Here is a 12513-nt window from a genome sequence, read left to right on the forward strand (position 1 = left end):
GTGTGTGTGTGTGTGTGTGTGTGTGTGTGTGTGTGTGTGTGTGTGTGTGTGACTGTTTCTGTTCAGTGCCCTAAGACGACTTCTGTTGTGACTTGGCACTATATACTGTAAATAAACTGAATTGAATTGAATAAATAGTTAAATTTGTCCAGTGGGTTACAAAATATATTGCTAACATTGCATACAAAACACAGACATTTCAATTTTTTTTAAAGAGTGGTGCTTTGCTAAGTCAGATTTTGAAATTTTTTTTCAGCATAAAAGACAAAAAAACAATTTTATTCATTTTTATCTTCAGACTTGTGCTGCTAAAATACACAGAAGCCTCCGGAAAAGTGTTATCACCTGTTATTGTCTCATACGAAAGCCTCAGGTAGTCAGATGGAGGGTTTAGGTGAAGTGTTAATATTTAATTAAAGTGAACTGCTCTGAGAAGAAAATAAACAGGAAGAAAAAAAGGGAATAAACATATCTCCTCATCCATTTTCACTCTGCTTATGCCTGAAGGAGTAAACATGATGAACTGATGGAGAAGAGCAAAAATAGGAGAGCAAAAGAAAAAAACAGATGAGGGAAAAGTGAAAAAGAAGATGAAAGGAAGGGAAAGGATGAGTTAGAAAAGAAGGTATACTGCAGAGTTTGAGGAGGAATATAAAAATGGATAAAAATCAGAGTTCAGAGAAGAAGCAGGACAAATGGAAACACCATGGAAGATTGAAGAGGAGAACTGGGAAGAAAAACGATGAAATATGAGAGAAAACATGTAGAGAGGGACTGTGGATGTCAGGAAAAGGAGAACGGAAAAGACATGAAGAAAGAAGTTGCTGTGAGGCAAAGGAGAGCAGATGATGGCATGAAGAAATGATCCCATCAGAAACATCAAATGTTTCAAAGCAGGTGGAAAAAAATGAAAGGTGAAATGAAGAAGAAAGGAAGACAGAAAAGAAGGAAAGAGTTGTTCCATAAAGCTGACTGTCACTCTGAATCTCTGCTTGTTTCTCTCATTGTAGCCCCCCAAAGTCATCAGCAGGCACCTTACAAACACATACAACAAGACCTAGAAAGTAAAGCGTTTTAAAATATTTATCAACTCCCACCCCTTTAAATCTGTCAGAAAACAACCTTCATTACGGGAAAAGCCAGTGTAGCCGTGCAGTGAAGTGACATGACTCCATGTTTGGAGCTGGCACCTACATGAAGCTCTCTGCATTAATGCCAGACATGCAGAGCAGGAGGGACACAAACAACAAGAAGAGTAATGAGATGAAGAGCGCAAACCGAACCTCTGGAGAACAGTGAGAAGTATCCAGAAACCCAGAGAGAGAGAATTAGGAGAAGATAACAAGCACACGAAGAGTGGCAGACGTGATGAAGAAGAGGGGTGAGATGATGAGCGGACAGACACGTTTTTCATCTTTTATTCTGTTAGCTACGTCTTCATCCGCTCTCATGTTCTTCCGTCACACGACTGTGTAGGAACAACAGTTTCTGAGCAGCAAAGTGAAGAGAATGAGAAAATAAAGTTAAATTAATCTGCATTCAGTTTCCTGGCATGAAAACAGAAAAACACATAGAATCTGACTTTTTATTTTTAGCATTTAAACAGTTTTAGACACTTTCTAATTAAATTAAATTCAGTTTAATTATATAGCACCAAGTCACAACAGAAGTCATCTCAGGGCACTGAACAGAAACATTCACATAAAAATATTAAGTTAGCATTATTCATCTGATGGCAGACTGCTTTGAGTTTAACTCCATCACCGAACTCTCATCTTAAGAAAGTATAAAGGTGACAGTGGAAAGGAAAAACTCCCTCATGAGGAAGAAACCTTAGCAGAACCAGACTCAGGACAAGCAGCCATCTGCTTCGACTGGCTGGGTTTGTGAGGAACAGATACACAATGGCAGGTCAAAAATCACATGTTAAGATAGAAATAGTATCAAATGAAAACTATTCAATTTTAACAATTCAATTAAGGAAATGAGGTCAATTTGTCCTCCAGTAGTTTAAGCCTATGGCAGCATAACAAGCCAACCCTAATTTTATCAAAAAGGAAAGTCTTAAGCCCAGACTTCAAACTGGACATGTGTCCACCTCACAGACAGAAACTGGAAGTTGGTTCCACAAGAGAGGAGCCTGATAACTGAAAGATCATCCTCCCATTCTACTTTTGGAAACTCTAGGGACCACGAGTAAGCCTGCGGTTTGAGAGTGAAGTGCTCTGTTAGAAAAATATGGAACAATAATAATTCAAAAAAAAAAAATGAAAAAAATAAGATGGAGCTAGGTTGTTGGGGGATTTGTAGGTTAGAAGTAAGATTTTGAATTCAAGTCTGGACTTGACAGGGAGCCAATGGAGAGCAGCTAAAACTTACCTTTTCTTAAGTTTACCTGACTTTTCTAATGATAATTATTTCCCGCCTTTGCCAGTGTTTGTGTGTAAGGGTCGTTTTACTAAAAAAAAACATAGACAGTAATCAAAATATGCACATCGGCAGTGAAAAATCTTTGGAGTCAACCAAATTTAAGATGATTAACATAAATAATCAACATTAGCTGAGACATAAAGGCTATAACATGGTCTGTTTTACAGATACTGAGCTAAAGTTTGCTGATAATCACACCACATACTCTGAGCTCACATGGAATTATTCTTATTTTTAAGATTTGACAAAAGTGGAGATAACGCCACCATTTCTCGTTATATTTTTTATATTTTTTGTTAGGCAAAACCTCTAGCATGTTAAAAAAAAAAAAAAAAACCTCTAGCATGAAAGGTGGTAGGCGATTTGCAGTCCCACAAAACATGCCAGGCATTTAATTATATTATAAGGCCCTTAGGAAAAATGACCTTTTAAGGTTTTTTTTTTCCCCCTTATGCAAAACTGTTTATTTCAAGGTTCAAGGTTCTTTACTGTCATTCACATCACATGTGGTGCATGAGGTGGAACGAAATTGTGTACTAAAGGCCCCAGTTACACCCCAAAATAGCAATAAAATAAAGTACAAAAAGAAACAGTATACAAGGATACAAGATATATGCTAAACAATAAAAAATATAATATAATAAAGCACATGATTTCTTCTTGTATCAGACTGATGGTAAAGTTCAAAATGTATTTACTTCCTTCACCATCAAAGCTGTACATCACTGTCAACACATAATTTTGTGTTTTCATTCAAAAGTTCAATTGCAATCTCAAAACCTGCTGTTTACCTACCTGACATTTTTTCTATAACTATAATGTCTGAAGGAGAATTTCTTTTATCACCTCCTTTTACTTTTTCCAGTGCTTAAAAGAAAATCCTCAAAACATCAAATCTTTAGGAACTAATAAAACGCCTTTCAAACGTGCCAATGATAAAAGAGCTTGTTGCTTTCATTTTCTGACATCAATAAAAAAAATTCCTTCTGATTTGTGCAAACTTTTAGAGTAATCTGATTAGTTAAGCAGATGGTGGTGTGAAGTGTAGCATTCAAATTGTATGAACCAGATTAGGTCTCTCTTTATTTAAGGGATGGAATAATTGGAATCAGGCGCTAAAGACATTTACTCAGTCACCTTTTAGAAACCTAAAATAATTTGTTCCAAAGTATAGTTTTAGTCTGCATCACTATGGGCTGTTTTTCTTCAAACTTAAAGCAGAGTTACCGTTTGTTTGTAGGACGTGTGAAACTCTTTCCTGTCATTGTGTTCGTGAAATTCCTCCAGCTGCGGAATACTAAGGAGAAAGGCTTTCCTCATCTTCTCAGGAAACTTCTGCCCGACTGATATTCGATTAATGATTGTATTGCTGGTCTGACCTGCAGAAAACACACCACTCTAATCTCCTTAACACCATTCATGACTTTTAACTTATTGTGTCTTTGTCTGACTGTGGATTGTACAGAAACTACAAAACAATTGTCTTCAGAGAAACGCTTGCAACATGTAGATCCCCCTTTTATGGTTCTTCGCTATCTCAGTGTCTCAAAGTGACAGTTAATTTCTCTGTCTGGTGTTAGGCTAAAGTCTTTTCACTGCCTTAATTCAGATTTTTTTTTCTGTTTAATTTAAATTCTGTGAGCTTGTTATACTCAGCAGGTGTGCTTTAGAATCACCTGAGGGAATCAAGAAGATTAATCTGTAGATTGTGTGAGAATGTGAAAGAAATTAGTGAATGATTTTTAAATTACAAACACCATCTCCTCACACTATCATACTTCTTGTTCAGACAACACAGCAGACCTGATAGTGAAGCAAGGCCCGTTCAGCCTGGATGACCCCAAGGATCACAGTGTGGATGTGCGGATCAGTGATGGAGGGCGGCCCATCCAGACCAGCATCACCAAACTGGCAATCAAGGTCTCTGTGTGTTTTATTCAGGTCTCTGTAGCCGGGGTGGGTGTGGCTCAGTGGCAGCAAACTTGGGACTGGAAAGTCCAGGTTTGACTCTCTGCCATCTCCAGATGTCATGGTGTCCTTGAGCAAAATGCCTTTTCTCTTACTGCTCCTCGGGCGCTTACATATCTGCCCGCTGCTCCATTTGGGTGTACTTCATGTGCAGATCACTAATTTAAGGAGCATATAAAGATGACAAAACACAACACTTTACTTTCTTCTGTTGGTTAGAAGGGAACAAACTGCATGACAAACTGGCAAAATAAACTGCAAACGTGTTTGTTTTTACTTCTACTTAGGTCAAACAGCTTTTTAAAAGAAGTGAATTTAAAATGTACTGACTGTTTCACTATATATTTTTTGTCCGTCTGGTTGCAGTTGTGTCGGTGTGAAGGTAGACGAGTTCCCTCGCAGTGCAAAGCCAGTGCACGGAGGATGGGAGTCAGTGTCCACGCCCTGATAGCCATCTTGCTCTGCATACTAACCATACTGGGTAAGTGACGCTGTTATCACTCACTGCCAAAGCTTTCATTAATTCAACTTCATTTAGCTGTCAACTTTAGCTTTATATGATTGTGCTAATTTTATTTACCTCCGTCTGGACATCAGTGTTTGAGCAGATCTTTGATGTGGTGAAGATCATATTTTCCTGTCTTTTTAAAGTTATTATCATTTTTAGGACAAACAAACATAAATCTAGTTTGTTCTCGTGTCTTTAGTTCATATGTGAAAAGACCTTCTGTGGAGCTGTACAAAAGATATTTATTACGTGAAATGATATTGCTTCGTCTTGGAAAATGAAAAATAAGGAACAAGATGAGATAAACAAGCTTGTTCCTCACCTCTGCACCCAACAAAAAACAAATCTACAACCAGGAAAGATTTTCTTAAAACTGCCAGATTTGAGTCTCACATTATTAGTTAGCTCTGGGATTACTTGTTTGCACATTTTCTTGCTTTGCACTATGGGATAATGATCAACCTGCCTTTTCATTTTGTTTTCTCTGATGGGGGAAAGAGCACATGCATTTGTGCTCCAAAAATAGGGAAAACCTCCAGCACAATCAGGTTTGAGTATTGCAAAACAAAACCTACACATTTGCGCTTTTGCAATGAAACTGCTTGAATACTCTTGCTGCAGTCCTTTGGGATTGGCTCTTCATTTCTGTTTGTTTTAAAGGTTTAGCAGGTTCACTGACAAAGCATTAGGTGTGGTGTTGATAACATAATTTAGTTGTTTTCAGTAGATTTTGGGGAGTAATTCATCAATCAGCTGGGTGTGCTTTACTCCTTAGGGCACTTCCTTACACGTCAGTCCAGGTGTGTTACAGACCTGAAAGGCAAAATGTGAACCTGTTGAATGATTTCTGTTAGTGTTGGAGCAGTGACTTAATTAGAAAAATTAATAAATAAGTTGGAAAAACTTTATGCCGAATTCTGCTTAATAAGACATTGAAACGGAAACAGTTTGTAGTGAAAAAAATATTAAATATCAATTATAATAACATTTAGCATTTTAAAATTGTTTGTATATTCAAACAAAGAAGGATTTAAATCTTTACTTTCTGTTTAGTTCAGATATAGGCATCAAATGTGCTTTAAACACATTTCTTTATTGTTAAGCAGAAAGTTATTTAATGGGTTCTAAAGCATCATCTTCATCCTAATCTAAACTTATTTGTTGTTTTTGCAACTATCAAGCATATGTAATTAATTAATTTGTATTCACAATCAAGTTCAGTACAATACTGCAGACGTACATATACCGTATTTTTCGGCATATAAGTCGCATCAGTCAAAAAAGCATCACGAAGAGGAAAAAAACAATTATAAGTCGCTTTGGCGTATAAGTTGCATTCATTATGCATCACCACTGACCCATCGCATTTATTATCGCATTTATTATCGCATTTATTATTGCATTTATTATTGCATTTATTATTGCATTTATTATCGCATTTATTATCGCATTTATTATCGCATTTATTATCACATTTATTATCGCATTCATTATGCGTTTATTTAAAGGTCAAAACAGCTTCATTTTGCCTTGGCAGCAGAGCACCATCCATCCATCGCAGCCGGAGCTGCTAGCTCTCTAGCGTTCCTCAGCCTGCACCAGCTGAGTGAAGCGAGCTCACACAGGAGGAATCGCTGTTGCAGTTCTTGGAAATTTAAAGTGTCAGTCAAAAATTGCATTATGAATATGGGGGGAAAAATGTATATAAGTCGCTTCGGCATATAAATCACAGGACAGACAAATCGATGAAAAAACTGCGACTTATACACCAGAAAATACGGTAGTCTGATAGAGTTTGTACTGTATGTAAAAGACAATAAATGTGTGACATTTGCAGCTTGAATCAGCTCAACAAATTTTGCATAAATAAACCTATAATCCAAGTAAAAGCCTTTAACTCTCTCTGTTGCTGTTCAATAAAAAAAATAATAATAATAACTTCCAAAAGAAGCATCAATGATGCATCGTTCATGGCAAAAACCAACACAGACATGTTCCTGTTTTGAGTATTTTACATCGCTTTATAATGTAGCTGTTTTTGTCTCGTTTTTAATGTTTTTTGTTTCATTTTTTATTTCATTTATTCTATAAACTTTTCATTTATATTCTTTTTTATATGATGTCTATTATTGTTTGTACCTCTTCTGTTCTTTGTTTAAAACAGGTCTCTCTTGTAAATGAGTCCTCGTGGCTCAATGAGACTAATCTGTATATATAAAGGTTGAATTAATTGTTGCGTGAACGGAACATGATACACTCACCCTTACTTTGCAATACATATAATTTATGCTTTGTGGGGGGATTCCCCCCCCCCCCCCCCCCCCCCCGGTGTTGTTGTTTTTATGAATAATGCAGCAGCGGATGTGGAAGTAACGGCAGTGGTTGTGAGCTCAACATTCTCTTTGATACCTTTACCTCTGCTCCTCCTGAAGAGACTGTTGTTGTATTGGATTGGGGACACGCTGGAGATATGGCTGTACGTGAGGGATGAGAAGTGTTGAAGATTGAAGGGAAAGACTTGGGGAAAATGTGTGGGGGGAGTCCTCCATCTAGAATTAGTTATGTGAATGGGGAGATAGGTGAAAGACAGACCGAAGGCAACAGAGATCAGAGCAACTGAGTGACGGGGACAGAAAGTGATTTGGGAGAAGCTGAAGAGGAGAATTGTGGGAAACGCAGTGGAAGAATAGACGTGGTAATGAGGGGAGTTTATCAGCTCTTTAGGTGCCGTCTGCTTATCAAACACCACCAAACACTCAGCCTATTAACTATTAATACACTCCTTCACTATCATTCCCTCCCCTCCCTTTATTTTTTCTTCATCTCTGTTTTCCTCTTTCCCTCAGGGTCTCTCTATCTCTCTCTTTTCCTAGTACTCGTCCACTTTCTGCCTCTCTCTTGCTTTATCATACACTCCTAAAGCAGGCTAGATTAACTATTAAATGCACTTGTCGTTATCTGTCGAGGCCCAAAGCAATTTATCATTCACAGGCACAGTTTCTCACATGAAGTCAGGTTTGACACGCAGAAAGAATTTTTTTCTCAGTCGTCTTCAACAAAGACAGAACTTTTTTCTGCCTTCTTTTTTTATTACACTCACTCGTCTGTTGTCTTTCTAAGTCTGATATCTCCAAAGCTTATTAAACTGCAGAGCATGTGTTGTAAAAGATTAATCTGTTGGTTTCCCATGCAAACCCAAATTAGTCCCATCCGCCCTCATCTAAAAGGCATGGCTAATGCTGCCCGTCTGCCGAGAGAGAAAAGAGTTCATATCGGGACCAACGCCTAAGGCCTAATCTAATGTCAAACGCAGCCTTCCTTTCCTCCTCTCCTCTTCATCTGTCCTTGCTCTTGATTCCCTCATCAGTCATCATCAAGTCTCCCGTTTTCCTTCTTCCTTCTTCCCTCAATCAGCACCTGTTTGCCTCGTTTGTTCCTCCTTTTCATCCGTTTTCCTCTCCTTTTCTTTCTTCGTTTTCCTCTCCATGGTCACAATAAAATTCAGGTCACAGGAAAAGTTTCTTTTAAAACAACTTTCTTATCAAGCTGAACTTGTTGAACTCAGCTCAGAATAATCAGTGAAGGGAAATTGAGTCTTTCTTCAGAGATTTTTTATTTATTTTTTACTTTGAACATGACAATCTTATTACAATTATCCAAAGCATTACCACAGTCATGCATTCAGTATACATACATGTCCTTTACAAGAGAGGCTGTCAATAGTTTGAATTGCTCCGGTCTAAAGATGACACATGCAGGACTAAAATGATACATTTTAATGGAATAATATGTGTACAATGAGTATATGAGTGTACAAATGTGGCTTTATTGACCAGTTACATCCAGTCAGAAGTTATTTTAGAAAACAAAAATACTCCAAAATAAAATAATGTATTCAAACCAAATCCAAAAAATTTAAAAAAAGATCAGATTAAATATGGTTACCAATGTTCAAGTACAGCAGTCCCTCATTTATCGCAGGTGTTAGGGACCACAACACCTGTGATAAGTGAAAAACTGCAAAGTAGGGATACAGTAGTCCAAATTCAAGTTCAAGTAAACTTTATTGTCATTACCATCTCATGTGGTACATGAGATGGAACGAAATTATGTACACAAGTAGCAGTAGTAGTAGTAAGTAGTAGTTTATTTTAGTATTTATATACAGGTATGTATACAAGTGTTTTAAACCCTTCCTACACTCTTGCAATGTCCCTAACAATTTTGTAAACTCTAAACGTTCTAAAAGAGCACAGCGTGTCATGATTTCCTTCTCTCTGCCTCTGGCTGCTCTTTGCCACTCTGCAGGAAGTGGGCGTGACCAGTGCTCTCGGCCACACCCACCTCTCTGCTGCAGAGCGGAGATCTGACATGCTGCAGGAGGAAACTTCTCTTGCAGCTGTGGGCTGCACACAGGTGCAACAGGTATTAAATAATTTAAATAATTTATTTTAAATAAAAACTCCATGCTGGTCGTGCAGCTCATCCATCAATCAGCCAGTTGTGTAATTTCCAATCTTATTTTGAAAAACCACGATAGAGCGAGTCCGCGAAAAACGACCCGTGAAGTAGCGAGGGACTATTGTAACTCCAAACTGTAAACACTTTAAAAATCATAACTTCGTAACAGCAATTATCCTTTTTATTTTCTCTTCACATTATGGCTTTTTAACAAATGAATGAAAACATTTTGGAGAGGACCGAAAGATGTATAATAAATAATTTTAGAAAACATTAAAAAAAATAATAATAATAAGCGTACACTGCTCTGTATACCTGGATTATTGAGCATGGACTTTGTTGCTCTGTTCAAGGTTAATTTTATTTTAATATTTGTAATATTTGTGAGATGTGACCTCTGTTTACTCTTCCTCCAAACCTTCTTCCTGCTTTAAATACTTTCATCATACTTTAGTTCCTGAAAATCTTTAACCCGAACACAAACAGCCTCCTGTTTTGAGTTTCTATCAGTTTTAACTTTTCTATTGTTTCTTCGGAGTCTTTCTTCTCTTACTTCCTAATCCCCACATCCCCTGACTTGACCCTATTTCTTCCTTTTCAATTGTTTATCACCTGTTTGCTCTGATTCAACCTCCGCCAACTTGGTTTTCTTGAACCAATTTCCTCTTGGCTCCTTGTGTTTACTGGCTCTGTCTTCCTGTTTCTCGTGCTCCTCGCTGTTGTTTGTCTTTATGCTGAGATTGTTTCGCTTCGAAGCGGGCTGAGTTTGTTCCTTTTAAGACTATGACGATACTGAATGAATTCAACTCCTCTCATACAACCAAATTGTTTTGGTCTCATTCTTGTGTTAACATTTCACTTGTTTCATGGTCACATTCTTATCATTATCTGGCATTTTGAATTAATTTGTGGGACAACTCCTAGCCACTTAAAAATATAAATTAAAAAAATGGAGCTGAATGACTTTTGACAAAGGTTCATATTCCATTTTGCCTGTGCTCTGCGTAGTTATAGTGATCCTGTTCGTGTTGAGGAAACGCTACCAGAAGGATTCTCTCGCCAACATGAAGAACAGCGGAGAGATTCATGAGCAGCTCGTCACGTACGATGAGGAGGGAGGAGGAGAGATGGACACTAATGGGTATGCAGATTAGAAGAAATAAGGAAAAACACTTTTAAAATGCCTAAATATAACTGAGCCTTTATAATCTCAGGTGCCCATTTGTTTCTTCATGTGGAAAATGTCCACCTTTGAAACAAACCAACTGCTCATGTCTGAAAATGGTGCAGGATAACAATGACAGTGGTTTTTTATTTTTATTTAGATTCCAACAAATATGCTGCCTAAGCAGTTTCTGGGGTCAAGAACAATCATCGTTTTTGTAATTTTTCCTTTCTGCTCTCTAAAAAATACTTAATCTGCATCAACAGCTGAGTGTAGCCTTTATAGTTCAAAGGCACTCTTTTAATAACTAATACTCCCTATTTTACATTTTAACAAGGCTTTCTGAATTACGCATGCTTTGAAAGGATAAAATCGTTCTGTCATCTACAAAGTCATATCTTTGCTGTTTTGATCAAATGTTTGTTACCCTGGAAACAAATTACAGACTTCGTTCAACATTCTCTCCACTCATGGTCCAATGATTTATCTGCATTCTGAAAAGTGAATCAGCTCTCATCACGTTAAATTAAGGGGTTTGCCTCTCTTTCAGCTATGACGTCTCAATCCTCACCTCCGCTTGCAACGACGGCTCTCTGCTCCGCCACCCTGACTGCCTCCCACACCCCACCATATACGCCATGGTGCAAAAGCCCCGCCACCAGTCTCAGCCCACCGCGTGCAAGGGCGATATGGCGGCCATGATCGAGATTAAAAAGGACGAAGCCGATCACGACAGGGACGGATTCCCATATGACACCCTCCACATCTACGGCTACGAGGGGCCCGAGTCTTTAGCCGGAAGTCTCAGCTCTCTGGAAAGTTCTTCATCCGTGTCAAACTTGGATTACGACTTCCTCAACGACTGGGGTCCGAGGTTTAGGGTTCTGGCTGAGCTGTACGGCATGGACGAATCTAACTACTACCATCAGTACTGATAGAACTTCAGTTTTTGCAGAATGTACACATGAACAGTGTGCATCAGTGAAAAGAGCCATAAATACACTCAATGAACAAAAACATGCAAGAACCATACACACGCAGAAAAAAAAAAAAAAAACTGTCTCCAGAGACTTCTTTGACTCCTAAAAACACAATCAGGAGGTCTTTTTCTCCTCCAAACATTTAGCTTCACTTGTGGATTCATTTGTTTCTTGTGCCTCTTCTTTATTCACCCCCAGTCAGAGAACAAGAGCATCATTAAAATCCTCGTTGCTCCCACAGGCTTAATCAAGGAATTATTAGTAGTATTATATTTTCACTGGCTTGTTGTTTTTTCTAATGTGTATTAAAAGAAGTGAACTTTTTTTTAAGAAACTCAAGGTCATGACTCCATAGGAACTAAATGTTTCAAACGTTTGCAGATAGACTCCTTTGATTTGTAAGTACCATGAAGATATTTTAGTCTGCAACTGTGATGCAAGTTCCTGCAAAGTGCAAGCTGATGAAACTCCTGATCAACTATGATCGGTTCATTGGGTCAGTGATGTTCCTCTTTTATTTCTTTTTTTTAATTTGGTATTTTTTTATGTTTCAGCTCTTGTATGTGGTCACTTTTTGGTCACTTTACCTGGTTAAATGTTGGCCTGCTTGTTCATTGTCTACGTCTATTAACACATCTGAACCCAGCAGTTGAACTTTTATTTTTTTTGGTGAGCCCATTAGCTTTTGAATTTTTATTATTTGTTTCCTACTTGGGAGGCGAAAAGGTGCATTTGGGGAAAAACTATTCAGTTCTGAAGTATGTGATTTTTTAAATATAGTTTTGGATTAAAAAAAAAAAAAAACTGAAAAATATTGAACAGCAAGCTCATTATACAAAGGAGCCATTTTCCACATGAGTCATTTCCTCCATTTTCCCAGTTATTTTCTGCTCTGAAGAGAGAAAAGACAATAGAGAGACAGACAGGAAATGGTTGTGCTGCTGCTCAGACAGAATTACGACTCGTTCCCTGCAGGTTTTCATTTGACAGTACTTATCATC

General features: G+C 37.8%; 1 protein-coding gene across 1 annotated transcript in view; it reads left to right on the forward strand.

Moving 5' to 3' along the window:
• The window catches only part of cdh5 (cadherin 5), a 37242-nt gene extending 25300 nt beyond the window's left edge, over positions 1-11942 (forward strand). Inside the window, exons 13-16 of the mRNA XM_037680326.1 lie at positions 4220-4350; positions 4765-4879; positions 10376-10508; positions 11083-11942. Of these exons, the coding sequence (XP_037536254.1) occupies positions 4220-4350; positions 4765-4879; positions 10376-10508; positions 11083-11467 (764 nt within the window). The 3' untranslated portion in view covers positions 11468-11942. The remainder of the gene's footprint in view (positions 1-4219; positions 4351-4764; positions 4880-10375; positions 10509-11082) is intronic.
• The last annotated feature ends 571 nt before the right edge of the window (positions 11943-12513 follow it).

Source organism: Nematolebias whitei, chromosome 1 (genome assembly GCF_014905685.2).
Source record: "Nematolebias whitei isolate Nwh7 chromosome 1, NemWhi1, whole genome shotgun sequence".
In the NCBI taxonomy this organism is placed as follows: Eukaryota; Metazoa; Chordata; class Actinopteri; order Cyprinodontiformes; family Rivulidae; genus Nematolebias; species Nematolebias whitei.